Source organism: Clinocottus analis, unplaced genomic scaffold (genome assembly GCF_023055335.1).
Source record: "Clinocottus analis isolate CAN_PGR_092001 unplaced genomic scaffold, fCliAna1.0.p SCAF_8, whole genome shotgun sequence".
In the NCBI taxonomy this organism is placed as follows: domain Eukaryota; kingdom Metazoa; phylum Chordata; class Actinopteri; order Perciformes; family Cottidae; genus Clinocottus; species Clinocottus analis.
The window spans coordinates 21,952,592-21,971,181 of NW_027176240.1; the positions used below are offsets into that span (position 1 = coordinate 21,952,592).

Here is an 18,590-nt window from a genome sequence, read left to right on the forward strand (position 1 = left end):
AGTTACTCCGTACAATGAAGCACTTATTTTGCTCGGTCCTCCTAACACACAGTTACAATAAATTTAAGGTAAAAAGTAAAAAATAAGGCACAGAATACAGTAACAGTATTGCATTTAATGAGGAACGAAGGACAAAGGGAGATGGCAGGAGGCATGCAGGGTGACGATGATGTGGATCGAGGACAACAGGGACGGAGACTGGTTGTAGAGCGGAGATCTGAGCACGGGAAGCAGACGTTAAGGGAAACCACCAAAACTCACCGGAGATATACTTGAGCGGCCAGAAGCCGTGACAATACGAGCGGTGGGAGCGCTGGAGGCTTCATGCTGGAGGCGATGACGTGATTGCAGCCAGGTGTGCAGGTAAGCCAGGTGAGGATGATCCGTAATTACCCCCCCCCCCCCCCCCCAAGACACAGACACAGTGACTAACCCCCAGGAGGCGAAGCCAAGAACAAAGAGACACATAGGAATGGAGGAAAACACTGAGGTGGCGGCCAGAGACGGTACTTTTGTAGTTAATTGCGCTCACCGCTGATGTGTGTAGCACCTGAAGCCCACCTTGGCGTCACATGACACTACATCACATGACTGGGACACGCAGTCAGTCTGCCTCACCACCATGCCACTGCAGGACAGACGTACTGCAGCTAACACTGCACAGTGGTTGGATTCCTCCGAGCAAAAGCATTGCCATAGTCCATGACGATGGTGCTAATGTTGTCCTGGAGGAGCAGCATGGGTGCTCCTCCAGGACATACTTTGCAACTTGTGATCAATGCTGCGTTGAAGCACCAAAGCATTGAAAAAAGCCGTCGGGGCTGCAAGACGTCTGGTAGAACATTTTAAGAAAAGCGAGCTAGCCAGCGGTAAGCTGGGAGGAACAACAAAACGGCCACACCCGAGCACGGCCTTGTTCAAGACATAAGCACAAAGGTGGAATAGCACATTCTGTGTGATGAACCGACACAGTCACAGAGAAGCAAACGGTACCTGGAACCAGACCAGTGAGGCCTGCTGGAGGAGCTTTCAACAAGCCTCAAGCCTTTTGAATGCGTCACCGTGTTAATGAGTGGACAGAAATATGCAACAATCTCTGCAGTACCTCCACTTGTGAAGGGGCTGTTGAAGTCCACCCAGAGCTGAGCTTTCTCTAGCTCACATTTTTTCTTCTTCTCATATTTATAGTGTAGTATTATACAAAACCAACCATTAAACGAATGGAGATATTGGGCTGCATGTGTCAGGAGCTGATAAGACGGTGGACCCAAATGCCGAAGCAACAGTTCAAAAGTAAATTTAATACATTAACAAACAAAAACAACGAGCGGGAGACAAACAGGGTTTGAATGCGAGGGAAAGGTGGAAACAATGAGGGCAGCACAGGTGAAGGGAACACACAACCAGGGACAAGGCGGACCGACCGTCACGGACCATCACAGGACAGGAAGTGCAGGGAACACAGGACACACAAGACAAGGACTTCACAATAAAACAGGAAACAAGACAAACCAACATCATGACAGCATGAATACATTTAGAAGGATATCACCCTATAAGCAGGATGTCAATATAATTATGAAGTGGGATTTATATTGGAGTTTTAAACTCAAATGTTATCAAAGTCCAAGTAAAACTTTGACTTTTCATACAGAGAAATATTAAAATATGAGAAGTCTAGTGAATATGGTTTTGAGTTCTCCAAAATCACTGAAGAACGACCCGGTGTGTGTTAGTAGGTCTTGAATTAGGCCCAATGTGTTGAAGCTTTTTCTTGAGACAGGGTTTCTACACCAATAAGCCTTCATCTGCGACTTGACTGTAATATTATACAAAGTTTAACTGCATCCGGTCTGGAGTGGATCGCTCGTGGTGGCGCCTGAGTGAGGCAATGGTGAACAATTCACAATAACAATGCTGTCATTGTTCTCACATGATCGCAGGCCATTGTTGCGTCATAAGTTGTTGTTGGTCGGGTTGTGTCAAAGTCTAAAAACACTCTTCTCTCTCAGACCGGTCCTGTTTCCAAATAGTGTTCAGAGTGTTCAGTCTTTGTCTCGTTATAATTAATGCAATACGTACGTGACTTGTTTCTTTACAGGGCTTGTACAAAAGCTTTAAAGTCGTCCATGAATATGAGATACGAGTTTACAGATTCCCTCCTCGGCATAGTGGAGGTTGCTTTACGCTCGTTGTCTTTTTGATTCAACCCAGTTCATTTTGTTTGTACGTCATCTGGTGTTTCAGAGGATGAAAGCCTCCGTTCATGTTGGGCGATTGAGAGCCTGCGGTGCCGAGCGCGAGTACGAACAAAGCCTGCGACTCTCTGGATTCAACCAGAACTAAAGCGTGTTGGAAAAATAAGAAAACTCAATCAAATTGACAACCCTAAAAAGAAATAAGACCAAGGACAGCTTTAAAGTCCCTGCTTTCAAGGCTACTATTTGTTAAAGACCTCAAATTAAATGTATCCTGAGGACATCTACTACACGGACATAACCACTCTTTAAAAGCGATGAACATCAGAGGAACATGAGCGCTACATGGCTGCAACGCGCCTGCTGTCACAGTGTGCTGCTGCAGCGTGTGTGAGCTTGTTTGACCCAGTGGCCTGTCATTACATGGTGTCTGAGTCACTGTGTTTTCAGCAAGAGCTCCCAAAACAAGAGCTTCCAGGAGGAGGGATCCCGAAGACAGTCGCCTGCTGCAGAGTCTGTCGACTCCATGCAGGAGAACGACCCCGGTGATTAAATTAAAGCTTCCAAAAAACACTAAGTTACCACCAAGGTCTCCACAGAACACTTAGAGGAACAAACAGAGGACACACAGTACGATCCGACCAAGGGCCAGGAGACAAACAGGGTTCAGATACAAGAGTAACGAGACACAGGTGGACACAATGAGGGCTGCACATACACAATCAGGAACCAGGCAGACTAACAAGAATAAAGTGTTTTGATCATTACAGCATGCAAACATGTTCTAGTAGGTAACTCAAAGACAAGTATGATCCTGACTGAGAGTAATCTGTCCCCTTTAAACTAGTTTTGACACAGATTCAGTTCACCAGGAAGAAGAGCCGGTACTCGGTCCTGCCATCAGAGGAACGGGAATCAAGACTGTCAAAAAACATGTGGGAGTAAGATGGATACTCTTCAGCCTTTGATCCTGAATGCGTCCCAGACACTTCTACACACCCAATGTTGAGACTATGAAGCACAACGGAATAAATCTCAATCCAAGCCAGATGTGCTTTCAGTGTTTTCATCAGCTTCAGAGGTATTAATTCAAGAAAACAGAGGCCGTTTGTGGTTTCCCCGTATCCCTGAATCTTCCATGAACAGGCCAAAGCACACCGGCTCAGAGTCGTCTCTCAACAAGACCGACTCTCTGAAGTCCAGGTTCTCAGGAACACGATGAACTCTGATCATATGATGGGACCTCTGGCCCTGCACGGCTCAAAATTAGGTGTTCAAAGAAAGCAGTGTTGGCGCCCACTGTGGTGCTGAGGAGACGCACCATGTGGGGATCAGCCGCTCTCATTTAATTTAAACTGACGTCCACAAATGGGGAAGAAGGGACGCCCCCAATTTGAACATGTTTTATTCAATCACGTCTCTTATCTATGGAGGATTAACCTGGTTTAAATACATGGAAGAGCCTTCTGGAGACCCTGAAGGCGTGATTGGTCACAGGGCCATGTGACCATTAACATGCGCTGTGATTGGTCAGTTATGTGTATATATATATATATATATATATATATATACACACACACACACACACACACACACAGGGCTCCAATATGTTTGTCACTTTCCTGTCAAAATAAAGCTCAACATCGCCCCCTGCTGGATACAAGCCGGATGTACAGCACACACACACAGCCAGTTATCACACTGGTGTGTGTGTGTGTGTGTGTGTGTGTGTGTGTGTGTGTGTGTGTGTGTATACAGCAGCACATGAAGCTTCATTCACACCTGTGCAGGTGAAGTCATGTCCTCTGTTCACGCCCAGCACCGTGTGGAGGGCTGATGCTTCAGGGAGGAGGAGCTTCCAGTGGCTCAGAGGCAGCAGGAAGAAGCTGAGGGTTAATCTTTAACATGATCATAAAGTCATGACACATGATCAGCTGCTCTCTGAGCTGCAGGTTCACACTGGTTCCCCACAGTGTTGGAGCGGGACAGCAGCCATCACATCAACAGGAAACTCTTCTTCCACACAGACCGGGTCCACACAGCAGAGAGCTGCAGAGGGTCCAACCCTCCCGGTGTGTTTCATGAGCAACCAGCCGCTCTTTGCCGGTTCATGTGTGGACCTCCTGTCTCTGAGAAGGAGTCCACGGCTCAAAGTGGATCGGACAACAGAGACCTGAACCTCCAGGTGAACCCGTGGGTCTCCATCAGGGGGCTGTAGGTGATCAGCAACATGAACAGGTATCACTCCACACTTTAGTACCTTCAGCGTCTTCACTCTGACTTCATGTTGACTGTTTCTCTGCTCGTTCACTTGAACCTTGACTCTTAATAAACCTGTAAATCTATAAAACACAATCAGTGGTTAAGATTGAGTTCTGATACTGGACTAAAGTCTGGACTTTGGTCCTTCAGGTGTTTTATGAAGCTCCTATTTCATGTTTATTGAGGCCTCACAGATACAATACAGTGGTGGTTGCATAATCTACAGGTGAATCATTACTTTATATACCTGCTGTATCATATTTGATAGCTCCGCTGTCATAAGGACGGATGCAGGAAAACATTCATAAGACTTTACAATAAGTCACCTCTTGGTAGATCCTCTGTGGATTAATTATCACTGCACACGTTTATGTTTTTAACACTTCATATACACGACACATACTTTACGTTTTGCACAATCTGATTGCTAAATTAATACTCTGCAGCTGTACTTGTATTTCTCTCCCTCTCTCTCTCTCTCTCTCTCTCTCTCTCTCTCTCTCTCTCTCTCTCTCTCTCTCTCTCTCCCCCTGGTGGTCAGTGAGGGTTACAGCTGGTCTCAGTGTTCCTGTCAGTCAACAGAGTTCATGTTCAGCTGAGGTTAATTCAGCCTCCTGACTTTAACTTTTAAACGTCATCAGTTCAAATCCCTTCAGTCCAAGAAGATGCTCCGTGTCACATCATTACAGCTTCTTTCATCAGATCTTCACATTCTTCCCAACAGCTGCTCTGCCTGAAGATTAAAAACAGAATTCCCTCCCTGCTGCTCTTCTTCTGTGTTAGGACCCATCAGAGAGCAAAGTCCTCTGGACCAGAACCAGAACCAGGACCTGGACCTGGACCCAGCTGTGTGTCCATGAAGAGTGATCGGTCTAAAGGTCATCTGATTTTCTTCAAAGATGGCTGCCGTTCTTCTGACCCAGAGTAAGTTCTTAAAACAGATGAAACAGATGACTAACTGTTCTGATTCTCAGTTATGAAACACAGAATTGGTCGTTCATCATTTACAGTGTTGTTTTCATGAAGATCAATCATGACAGAATCAATATATTTTACTAACTGCTCTGTAGCTGTTTGTATATGAATCATTAACTGTAAACAGTCTCTGGTGCAAACACAATGTGAGTTTATTCCTCCTCAGAGTCGACCAGGAGAAGTCAGAGTTTCAGAAAACTGCAGAGTTAAAAAAAAACACTGCTGTAGTTCAATGTCAAAGTATTAAGTTCTAAATCTTAACCTTTCCCTCAGTCAAACTGATTTAACGTGACTGTGAACAAATATTAAACTCTGAGACCAAAGACTGCTCGTTAGATCCTCCAGAACCAATTTATATCTCATGTTTAATCTCTACGGAGACGTCGGAGCCAGCAGATCATTTCAAACAGTCCTGCTGAGATGAGGCTGCTCTCGGCGGGCAGCAGAGCGCTGACTGCCCGCCGAGAGCAGGACCTGAAATCTCCAAAATCGTCCGGGTATATTTTGAAGTAGGCCGAATCTTGAAAAAACGACCACAGATTTGAGGCTTCAACAACTAACTTATCATCTGAAATCATCCTAAAATGACATTTTGTGACTCAGAAACACGAACATTCAGAACATTCACATCTGCTATTGTTCCCTGTTGCTGGTGCAAAATGCATTCTGGGATATTGGCTGTCCCAAGTATGCACAAGAACCTCTAATGCATCTTGGGTAAAATGAGCAGAGCAGGTTGCATAAATATAAGAGTCAAACTTCTCCAAGATGTGACTCCAGTAGTTTTAGTTTTTGTGTCTCATTGTAACGACTAGTTGGTTGAATAAGAACACAACAAGTCACAATAAAGAAGCTGTGTCTTCTTTATCATTAACTACAAGTTTGAATGAAAATAACTTCACTTTTACTGTGCAACAAAACCAGTGGAAGCAGAAAAATAAATAGTTTATGTTCAGTAAATCTCACTGTTTCTATCAGGTCACAGCAGCAGAGAGAAAAGTCTCCTGAACCCAGCTGTGTGTCCATGAAGAGTGATCGGTCCAAAGGTGCTTTGATTAACTTCAGAGATGGACAACGTTCTTATGACCCAGAGTAAGTTCTTTAAACAGATGGAACAAGATGACTAACTGTCACACAGATGGTCGTCCTTCATCTCCAGTCTTTAGCATCTGGTTTATAAAATGATGAATCATGACACAACATCTTTAACTTATTGTTGTGTTTGTGTTGTAATATCATGAACAATAGTCTGTGGTGCAGACACAATGTGAGCTGATGGTTCATGACTCCTCCACAGAGAGGACCAGGAGAGCTCAGAGGTTCCCAGAGGTCCGTCTGCCCAGCAGCATCAAACACACCTGGACTCCATATTTATGGTCTGTACCTGTACAACTACTTTTACATGTCTTCTGTTCACCATCATCTCCATGCTGCACTCTTTAGACCAGTGGGTTGTCAGTCTGTCCAACATGGATCTGATGTTTGCTTCCATGGTTTTAGTTTGTCATTCAGAGAATATTCTGTTCCAGCTGCTGGAGGAGAACATCCTCACTTTTGTGAAGGACGAGCTGAAGAAGATCCAGAAGGTTCTGACTTCAGATTACCCACAATGCTTAGAGAGTCAGAGAGAGGATGACGAGCTGTTGGATGGTGAGGATAAAGAGCAGAGGAGGAGGAGCAGAGAAGCATTTCAGAAGATCTCACTGCACTTCCTGAGGAGCATGAAGCAGGAGGAGCTGGCTGACTGTCTGCAGAGCAGTAAGAGGATTTCTCTAAAGATTTAACATGCTGGATGAATGGAACGTTTACTAATGTCTCAAGAGATGGACCAGAATATATTCATACTCATTCTTTGAGGAAATGAACTGTTAAAAATCTATTCTGATCTTGTTTGTTGTTTGTTCATTCAGGACTTCTTGCTGCAGTTTGTCAGCGTAAACTCAAATCTAACCTGAAGAAGAAGTTCCAGTGTGTGTTTGAGGGGATCGCTAAAGCAGGAAACCCAACCCTTCTGAACCAGATCTACACAGAGCTCTACATCACAGAGGGAGGGACTGCAGAGGTCAACAATGAACATGAGGTCAGACAGATTGAAGCAGCATCCAGGAAACCACACAGACCAGAAACCACCATCAGACAAGAAGACTTCTTTAAAGCCTCACCTGGAGGAGAGGAACCAATCAGAACAGTGATGACAAAGGGAGTGGCTGGCATCGGGAAAACAGTCTTAACACAGAAGTTCACTCTGGACTGGGCTGAAGACAAAGCCAACCAGGACATCCAGTTCATGTTTCCCTTCACGTTCAGAGAGCTGAATGTGCTGAAAGAGAAGAAGTTCAGCTTGGTGGAACTTGTTCATCACTTCTTCTCTGAAACCAAAGAAGCAGGACTCTGCAGGTTTGAAGAGTTCCCGGTTGTGTTCATCTTTGACGGTCTGGATGAGTGTCGACTTCCTATGAACTTCTGCAAGAATAAAGCCCTAACTGATGTCACAGAGTCCACCTCAGTGGATGTGCTGCTGACAAACCTCATCAGGGGGAAGCTGCTTCCCTCTGCTCGCCTCTGGATAACCACACGACCTGCAGCAGCCAATCAGATCCCTCCTGACTGTGTTGACCTGGTGACAGAGGTCAGAGGGTTCACTGACCCACAGAAGAAGGACTACTTCATGAAGAGGTTCAGAGATGAGGAGCAGGCCAGCAGGATCATCTCCCACATCGAGACCTCACGAAGCCTCCACATCATGTGTCACATCCCAGTGTTCTGCTGGATCACTGCTACAGTTCTGGAGGACGTGTTGAAGACCACAGAGGGAGGACAGCTGCCCAAGACCCTGACTGAGATGTACATCCACTTCCTGGTGGTTCAGGCCAAAGTGAAGAATGTCAAGTATGATGGAGTAGCTGAGACAGATCCACACTGGAGTCCAGAGAGCAGGAAGATGATCGAGTCTCTGGGAAAACTGGCTTTTGATCAGCTGCAGAAAGGGAACCTGATCTTCTATGAATCCGACCTGACAGAGTGTGGCATCGATATCAGAGCAGCCTCAGTGTACTCAGGAGTGTTCACACAGACCTTTAGAGAGGAGAGAGGACTGTACCAGGACAAGGTGTTCTGCTTCGTCCATCTGAGTGTTCAGGAGTTTCTGGCTGCTCTTCATGTCCATCTGACCTTCATCAACTCTGGTGTCAACCTGCTGGCAGAAGAACAAACAACCTCCCTGTTGTCTAAAGTCTTTAAAAAGAAACCTGAACCAAGACATCTCTACCAGTGTGCTGTGGACAAGGCCTTACAAAGTCCTAATGGACACCTGGACTTGTTCCTCCGCTTCCTCCTGGGTCTTTCACTGGAGACCAATCAGACTCTCCTACGAGGTCTGCTGACACAGACAGGAAGTAGCTCACAGACCAATAAGAAAACAGTCCAGTACATCAAGGAGAAGATCAATGAGGATGTGTCTCCAGCGAAAAGCATCAATCTGTTCCACTGTCTGAATGAACTGAATGATGGTTCTCTAGTGGAGGAGATCCAACAGTCCCTGAGGTCAGGACGTCTCTCCACAGGTAAACTGTCTCCTGCTCAGTGGTCAGCGCTGGGCTTCATCTTACTGTCATCAGGAGAAGACCTGGAGGTGTTTGACCTGAAGAAGTACTCTGCTTCAGAGGAGGCTCTTCTGAGGCTGCTGCCAGTGATCAAAGCCTCCAACAAAGCTCTGTAAGTACAGAGAGAGTATGATTCATAGATCATAACTTAAATACGCTGCTATCTTTTCTACTTATTGTTTATTCTTTCTTCCTCCTTGTCTCTTCAGACTGAGTGACTGTAACCTCTCAGAGAGAAGCTGTGAAGCTCTGTCCTCAGTCCTCAGCTCCCAGTCCTCTAGTCTGAGAGAGCTGGACCTGGGTCAGAACAACTTGCATGATTCAGGAGTGAAGCTGCTGTCTGCTGGACTGGAGAGTCCTCACTGCAGACTGGAGACTCTCAGGTCAGAATTCATCAACATGTTCAACCAATGGACACTTAAATCCTGATTTACATTCATGGATGAACTTGTATCCTCCTTCAGATTGTCTTAAGATGTGATATGTGTGTTATTGTGTATGTTTGCAGGCTGTCAGGCTGTCTGATCTCAGAGGAAGGCTCTTCTTCTCTGACCTCAGCTCTGAGCTCCAACCCCTCCCATCTGAGAGAGCTGGACCTGAGCTACAATCATCCAGGAGACTCAGGAGTGAAGCTGCTGTCTGCTGGACTGGAGGATCCACACTGGAGACTGGAGAATCTCAGGTATGAAGAGGCTGCAGCCACAGAGCAGAGGCGGTTTTAACATAGAAACATAGATAGGCGGCTGCTCGGGGCCCCCTACCAGTGGTCGTAGTAGAGGGGCCCCCAACCATCCGCAAAAAGAAAAAGAGAAAAAGAAAATGCCCCTTATCGTCATACAGAATTCAAAAGCATGGTCAATTGTATTAATATTCTTAAGAAATACGTTGAAACGTTGAAGTAGTAGTTGAAATGTCCAGTCCATGGTTATCTGTCGTGTCCACACACCCCTACTTTCACAATGAAATGCACTCGTCCGTAACGGTGCACGGTGCCAAACATAAACACACAGTGACAGGAGGACTGGAAATTACACAGAGACGATTCAGAAGAAGCAAGACAAGAATAAAAACAAAAATGAAACAAAGTTATCCAAGCGGCTCCATCAAAAGAAAAAAAAGAAAAGACACCGATAAATATTTAGGAACGCTGCCAAAGATGACACACTTTTTTACGGCTACTGGGGATACAGGCAGGAGCGCCGCGCAGACATTGGCTGTGTTTCCCAGATTCGTCTTAAAAGCTAAGAGCGTCTTAAGAGCGTCTTAAGAGCGTCTTAAGAGCGCTGTGAAAGAAGGACGTGTTTCCCAGAGTCGTTCTTAGCTTAAGACGCTCTTTCACTAAGAAGGAAACGTAAGATCAGTCTGATCCACTCTTAACAGCCTTCTTAGCGACTAAACGCTCACTGCAGCCGCGTCAGGGAAAGTTATATCTGACATTCAAAGTAATACTAAAACCATGCGTCATGATGAATGTGCGCCCACAGCTGCAGAACACTGACGCAAGAAAAATAATAGCATAAAAAGAAAAATAACGATATAAAAATAAAGAATTACCCCTGTGTTCCAGTCACTACATAAATAAAATGAATCATCATTACTATCACTCATTACGTTTTCACACACATTCAGCATCTGCATATGAGTTTACGTTAGCTATAAAAACATCAACAACCCTGTGGTATTCCACAGATATCAGGGAACTGACAGGTGTAACTGAACTCTGCTGAACCTCATCAAGAGAGGCTCCTCGTCTAAAGACGTTGCTGAAGTCCACGTGAGAGACACCACGGCTGCAATACAGCATCACCTCTCTGCTAACCAACAGCGTCGCCCTGCGCGAAGCCAGATAGTTTACATAAATGCATGTGATGGTTTACATAAATGCATGTGATGGTTTACATAAATGCATGTGAGCGTCAGCACTTCTCCACTCAATGTGCTGTCGGACCGGGCCGTCCAGTCCAAGTACCGGCTTCCCCGTGTGGAGATCCAACGCCTCGTCACGCTGGTGTCACCACACATCCAGAGGCCAACCCGCTGCAGTGTTGCCCTCAGCCTGGTCTTTACGCGTGGGGAGCTTCCTGGAGGTGGTGGGGGACGGCACCGGCCTCAGCAAGGCATCGGGTTCACGGAGTGTGGCAGCGTGACACCGATCCTCCTGCGCCATGCGGACACACATCAGAATGCCACCACACGGGACGAGGTCCACCAGGTCCACCGTGGATTTCATGCCATGGCTGAGATCCCCGGTGATTGGTGTCGTGGATAGCACACACACACACACACACACACACACACACACACACACACACACGCCCGTAGCATAACTGCACCTGTGTGTGTGGACCACAGCGTGTTGTGTGTGATTCATGCTCTGATAAAGTGGTGGGTGATGGATTAATCTGGCATGGATTGATTTAGTTTCATCTCCACGGCGGTGGACAGCTCCACTAAGAGCGTCTTAAGAAGCTTCTTTGGCGAGATCTTAAGAAGGCAGTTAAGAGCGCGTCTGGGAAACACTCGTATCTTAGCGCTACTTCTTAGCCGAAGTCCTTAAGAACGATCAAAATCTGGGAAACGCAGCCATTGACGTTTTATAAATATTAATATCTTCGCGAAAATCCTTCACAGAGATATGGTTTCAAATCTGGTGGAATCAGTAGACCAGGGGTCCCCAAACTTTTTCCTGTGAGGGCCACATAACTTTTCTCTTCTCTGACGGGGGCCGGGGTCAGTTTGTAACAGAAAGAGTGAGACGATCGCAGGGATGCCTCAACGTAAACATTTATGGTTTTCCAGAAGGCCACACATAACCACACATCACCAAATATTAACCCTTTCTGGGTTCTTCACAGGAAAAAAAGTCAGGAAATAAATAATAACACTATTTCTGAAATACATAATAACCAAACAACCCTCTCTGGGTTCTTCACAGGAAAAAAGTCCAGGAGACATTAACTTTCTGTTGTGCACAATCTTAACAGGTAAAAGTTCAGCTGAGGTGTCAGAGCAGAGTTTGTAGCTTCTAGCAGGCTTGTAGACGCCGCTGTTTGCAGCTCTCTCTCATCAACTTCCCTGTGAAAACCACAAAGCAGCCTGAGAAACCAAACTAAGTGATGCAGCACCTACACAGCACAATACATTTCACTACCAGTATGGTTGTGGAGATGGATTTAATCCCAGTAGATTTTATTCTAACTAGATTTGTTTCACTAACAAGGACCACGCTTCTCCTAACTGGTGTTGGTGGAAGGTTTATTATTCAGAACCATAGATTCTTGAGCTGGAGAAGGAAAAGGGATGTGATGAGGGGGTAAGGGATGAGGAAAGGGAGTGAGGAATGAGGGAAGGGAGTGAGGGATGAGGAAAGGGATGAGGGATGAGGGGTAAGGGATGAGGGAGAGTTTCAAACCTGCTGAATTAAATAGTTCTCCCACTAACGATGTGTGTCATATGTGTGTCTCATATCCATTTATGTTGTTATGGTTTATATGCAGATTATAATCTGATCATAACAATATGCAGACAACAGTTTATGAAACACAACTTGATAGTGTTTTATTGTAATGTAACAACATAGTTGATTAAAAAGATGATAATCATAAACATGAGTCAGGCTGAAGAGCATGATGAGCTGTCGTCATGGGCCAATCAGAAGAAGCTCCATGAAGTAACAGAGGATGAGCGGATGAATAATAAGTGGTCCATGTGAACATGAATCCCAAAGCTCTGTGATGAGAGTGATGTCATGTCCATGTTTCATGCTGCTCTGACCCCCCTCCTCCTTTCAGGGTGGAGCCTGCTGGAGTCCGATGGTTCAGACCAGGTCTGAGGAAGTGTAAGTGGGCTTTGAGTTTGATGAACACATTCAACCATCTGCACACTGTGCCATCACTCATTCACATCTCTGATGTCATCATCAAAGTGTCACTAGATGAACAGATGATACATTAATAACTGCAGCTGTATTGTGTCTTGTTCTCTCCATCAGATTCCTGTGAACTCACACTCGACACAAACACAGTGAACAAGAACCTCAAACTGTCTGACAACAACAGGATGGTGACACGTGTGATGGAGGATCAGTCATATTCTGATCATCCAGACAGGTTTGATGTCTGGCCTCAGCTGCTCTGTAGAACTGGTCTGACTGGTCGCTGTTACTGGGAGGTCGAGTGGAGAGGAAGAGTTTTTATATCAGTGAGTTACAGAGGAATCAGAAGGAGAGGAAACAGTGAAGACTGTTGGTTTGGAATGAATGATCAGTCCTGGAGTCTGGAGTCTTATTATGGTGTTTACTCTGTCTATCACAATAAGACAAAAACACCCATCACCTCCTCTTCCTCCTCCTCCTCCTCTGGTAGAGTAGCAGTGTATGTGGACTGTCCTGCTGGCTCTCTGTCCTTCTACAGAGTCTCCTCTGACACACTGATCCACCTCCACACCTTCAACACCACCTTCACTGAACCTCTTTATCCTGGGTTTGGGTTCTGGTTCTGGTCCTTGTCTGAATCCTCAGTGTCTCTGTGTTCTCTGGAGGATTGAGAGTCTCCTCCTGGTAGAGAAACCTTCTCTCTGCTGTCCAGATAGTTCCTCCTGTACAGGATGACACACAGCTGATGTTAGCTAGCAGCAACCTGGGCCCTGTTCCACGTACCTGGTTTACTGATATAGCTGGATAACTTCCAGGATAAGATGACGTAGATCAGGATTTTCGGTTCCACAAAGCCAGTTTAGATCACATGTAGTCATGATCATCTTCTGCTCGTCAGCAGAGAAAAGAGACAGTCTTTCTCTGACTTTATTTGTCATTTTAGAAAGAGAACATCATGAATTTGGCGTTTGACTTTTCTCCCTTCTGAAAAGCAGCTGCCACGCACAGTTATCCTGACAACTGGCGTCTGGTTAGAATGAACGAGAGCGTTTGAGGGAGGATCCACCTTCAGGGAACCGACATATCCTGTAGTCAATCATCTCGTTAGGTTGAGCTGGATAACAGGACATTTGATCGTATTTGTGGAACCACGTACGTGGAACAGGGCCCTGATCTCTCAGTGGTTGTAAACAGCTGCAGCAGGTGAGGGGTACCTGCTGCTGGTCTTGAGACATTTGTTTGTGTGAAGAAAAACCTCCGAATGTCAAACGAGAGTCTTTCTGGATCAGATTCAGCTTCTGTGGAGAAATAATCACAACTTGTAAAGAGTTGTTTTGATTTGAACAAACTAAATTCATCATCTTTGATCGTCGTGTAACAAATGAACAAACTTTGATAAGTGACGTTGAGATCAAATGAATCCTAGTTTTGGATGATTCTAGATCATAATTGACTTCTTGCATTATCCGTTGTTGTGACCTTTAACCTTGTTATTGTAAAAACAAATAAAACTGGTTTGTATTTTGTACTTTCCAACCAAAGTCCAGTCTTGCTCGTCTCTGAAATCGTCTCCATGAGGTGAGAGAGCTCTTCTCCTGCAATAGGCTGACAGGAGTGAATGATTGTTCACTCCTGAAGGTTCCCAACCACACGGGTTCCTCCTCCATAGGCCGCAAGGTGAACCACGAAAAGTCTTTTAGAAAACGATTCCCGCTCCACAGTCGTGCATCTACACAATCTTTAGCTCATAAAAAAGAACGAGTCATGTTAAGTTACCAAAAAAAAGTTTGTCGCTGAAATTCTAATCGATTGTGGATGCGGCGATGTTTTATGCCGAACTAGTTTCTTCAGAGCGTAACAGGATATTCGTTGCGAGTGCCATCAACTTGTAGCAACAGAAGTCCAACAAAGAAAGGCTGAAAACATTAACAGCAGGTAAACACACACACACACACACACACACACACACACACACACACACACACACACACACAGACTGTGGTTGAGTGACTGAAAGGTACAATTCTGTGTGAGAGATATGTCAACAAACTCATTGAGCTATCCTTTTTGTTTCGTTAAGGCCAATTGCAGAAAGCTGCCGAGTTGAAGGATGACCAAAGTTTTTTGATACACATAAAAGACAAAGACTGTGCGGCTCGGGAGGTGCAGAACCACAAAGGCTGCTCCAATCAGTACACCAGGTTTTTTCATGAGGCTTGAAAAACCAGAGAAAGAACAGTAAGTCATGTGTTATATTGCATTTCAAGGAGCTACTAACTGAACATTATGAAAGTAAACCTTCAATCTGCATTCTGTTGCATGTGCAAACCATCACAACACTTATTAATGTCTTTACTCCTCATTCATATGTGTTTTAGGAACGAGCCCATGTTTGATGTCAGCTACAAGATATTCTGTGAGGATCATTTGCCAAAGGCTGCTTGTAAGCAAAGAGGTGCTGAGAATGGGCCAGCTGAGGAAGACCTTCACAGTGCTCTCAAGTTTTGAAGACTGGCAAGCGTGACAGATATCCCCCTGGAGCCGTTGACGGACTGCAGGGGGATATATCTTCTTTTTTAGCTGTTTGAATATTGTGAAATTATGAATATCATTATGACATTGTAGCTGATTATGAAGTCACTTTTCACCAAAACTGTACATTAAAATCTCATGGCCATGTACATGTGCATAGCAGAGGTTAGCTTGAACAAGGCCTTGAAATCGCCTTTTGAATATTGTAAATTGTGAAGTTACGAATATCATTATTACGTGTAAGCTGACTTAGGATGTCTATAAACAACGACACAGTGATAGATCCAGTGGCTGAAACCAGTGCACTGCTTAAGCGGTTACTGACGCTGTAGATGCTGTTGGTGCTATTCACAATCGGGTTGTGGGCACGTTTCCATTGACACACTCTTCTCAATAATCTAGTTTAGCTTTTTCGCTGAGTGAAAATCAATGTCTTTCACTTGCGCAAAAGAAACTGTGGATGGAAACTTGGGAGGAAGCCATGAATATGGCAACTCTGTGGGGTGATGTCTGCCTTTACTCTGTGATTCATTTCAAGGTAAAATAAAACACTGGCTACATGGGAACAGCACTCAGCCCGGCAGCCAAACAGTCACTGCTGGTCCTGAATGAGCGCTGGAAGCGGTTTCATCCAGTATTCGCACTGGATGAAGCCAGACAGTGCGACTACGGAGAATAGTATGAACCCAGACACGGAGAATAGTATGAAACCAGACACGGGGCACTGGATGTTCCGACATTTGTTTTATTTGTGGTATTTCCACAACAAGCATGACGCAGAAATACTTGTTAATGTCCCATGGTCGATAGCGGAAATGAAAACTGTTTTACAGGAACGTGACCGGGCTATGTGATGATGGTAACTAGGACTAACGGGACTCAAGCCGCGCCAGCTTTCCATCGCAATTGGTTGCGAAAAAGCAAAAAGCGAGTTAACCACATAACGTGTCGAGCGAGTAAAATCAGGCAAAAAAGTGTTGCGCTTTTGGTGTGAATACGGAATAAGCCAGCAGACTTTTGTACGCCTTAAAACTTTCCTGTGTGTAAAAACTTGTCTCCAGTACGCAAAATCCATTGCAAAAAAAAGTGTGTGTAAGAAAAGGGTGGGGGGTGATCAAGAATTGTCTGTGATGTAATGCCTACTGTGGAGGATATCATAAGGTCTTGAGGTAATCAGAAGTAAAACACAATATTTATGATTGATTAAACTTTTAAATCGGTCAGATTAGAACACGATAGGAGGGTTAAACTAGCAACAATGTATCAACTTTATACCAGCGGTTGCAGTCTGGCCTGTAGCGTTAGCTCAGAAAACACACGCTATGTTATGTTGTGTAAAAGTCTGACCTGTTGGGGCCTTCTGGTTCACTCACAACGTTCTGGTTCACCTTCAGTGCAACTTGGTAACGTTACTCGTGCTGCGCTGTGCCGCACGGTAGCTAGCAAGAGAGAAAAGAGTCAAAACTTCTCCAAACGGAGTTAACATCATCTAACTAGCTAGCGGACCAACACACTGTCATCGTTTTGTGTACCGCAACGAAGTAGTGTTAGCTCACTAGTGCAGTAAAGCGACGTTCGCTCACTAGTGCAGGAACGTGTCTCTCTACTTCCCTCTTAAAGTCACGTAGTGTTACACGGTGACTTTACTTGAGGAGACTGTGCTGTCTGTAATTAAAGTACGTTACATTTGCTAAATGCTGTCAAAAAGGAAACATGAAGGAATAATAATGAGCTTCGTTACCTTCCTGTTGTTGAAATTGAAGTGGACTCTGGTAGCTCTTGCTCCGATATGTCGAGAGAAGCAAGTATCCATCGGCACACAACGTTAAAGTCCACTGTCATCGTTTGTGTAACACAACGGAGTAGCGTTAGCTCACGAGTGCAGTAAAGTAGCATTATCTCACGAGTGCAGTAAAGTAATGTTAGCTCACGAGTGCAGTGAAGAAGCATTAGCTCACTAGTGCAGTAATGTTAGCTCACTAGTGCAGTAAAGTAACGTTAGCTCACTAGTGCAGTAAAGAAGCGTTAGCTCACTAGTGCAGTAATGTTAGCTCAGTAGTGCAGTAAAGTAACGTTAGCTCACTAGTGCAGTAAAGTGACATTAGCTCACTCGTGCAGTAAAGTACCGTTAGCTCACTCATGCAGGAATGTAACGTTAGCTCACTAGTGCAGTAAAGTAACGTTAGCTCACTAGTGCAGTAAAGTAACGTTAGCTCACTAGTGCAGGAACGTAACGTTAGCTCACTAGTGCAGTATAGCAACGTTAGCTCACTAGTGCAGGAACGTGTCTCTCTACTTCCCTCTTAAAGTCACGTAGTGTTACACGGTGACTTTACTTGAGGAGACTGTGCTGTCTGTAATTAAAGTATGTTACATTTGCTAAATGCTGTCAAAAAGGAAACATGAAGGAATAATAATGAGCTTCGTTACCTTGCTGTTGTTGAAGTTGAAGTGGTCTCTGGTAGCTCTTGCTCCAATATGATGTCGAGAGAAGCAAGTGTCCATCGGCACACAACGTTAAAGTCCACTGTCATCATTTGTGTAACGCAACGGAGTAGCGTTAGCTTACTAGTGCAGTAAAGTAACGTTAGCTCACTAGTGCAGTGAAGAAGCATTAGCTCACTAGTGCAGTAATGTTAGCTCTCTAGTGCAGTAAAGTAACGTTAGCTCACTAGTGCAGTAAAGTAACGTTAGCTCACTAGTGCAGTAAAGTAACATTAGCTCAGTAGTGCAGTAATGTAACGTTAGCTCACTAGTGCAGTAAAGTAACGTTAGCTCACTAATGCAGTAAAGTAACTTTAGCTCAGTAGTGCAGTAACGTAACGTTAGCTCACTAGTGCAGTAAAGTAACGTTAGCTCACTAGTGCAGTAAAGTGACATTAGCTCAGTAGTGCAGTAACGTAACGTTAGCTCACTAGTGCAGTAAAGTAACGTTAGCTCAGTAGTGCAGTAAAGTAACGTTAGCTCAGTAGTGCAGTAAAGTAACGTTAGCTCACTAGTGCAGTAAAGTAACATTAGTTTACTAGTGCTGTAATGTAACGTTAGCTCACTAGTCCCGTAAAGTAACATTAGCTCAGTAGTGCAGTAACGTAACGTTAGCTCACTAGTGCAGTAAAGTAACGTTAGCTCACTATTGCAGTAAAGTAA

The 18,590-nt window shown here is 44.8% G+C and overlaps 2 protein-coding genes across 2 annotated transcripts in view; one reads left to right on the forward strand and one right to left on the reverse strand.

Annotated features, from left to right (window-relative positions):
• The window catches only part of si:ch211-250c4.3 (uncharacterized protein LOC100535981 homolog), a 38,671-nt gene extending 34,156 nt beyond the window's left edge, over positions 1-4,515 (reverse strand). Inside the window, exon 1 of the mRNA XM_068567659.1 lies at positions 3,981-4,515. The gene's annotated coding sequence lies outside the window, so the exon portion shown is untranslated. The remainder of the gene's footprint in view (positions 1-3,980) is intronic.
• Positions 4,309-13,706, forward strand: LOC137779862 (protein NLRC3-like). The gene is given in 10 exon segments (XM_068568066.1): positions 4,309-4,412; positions 5,244-5,384; positions 6,414-6,527; positions 6,733-6,811; positions 6,965-7,193; positions 7,346-9,149; positions 9,247-9,420; positions 9,546-9,719; positions 12,829-12,875; positions 13,029-13,706. Coding segments are annotated over 10 exon segments (3,465 nt in total). The 3' UTR covers positions 13,628-13,706.
• Positions 13,707-18,590: the final 4,884 nt, after the last annotated feature.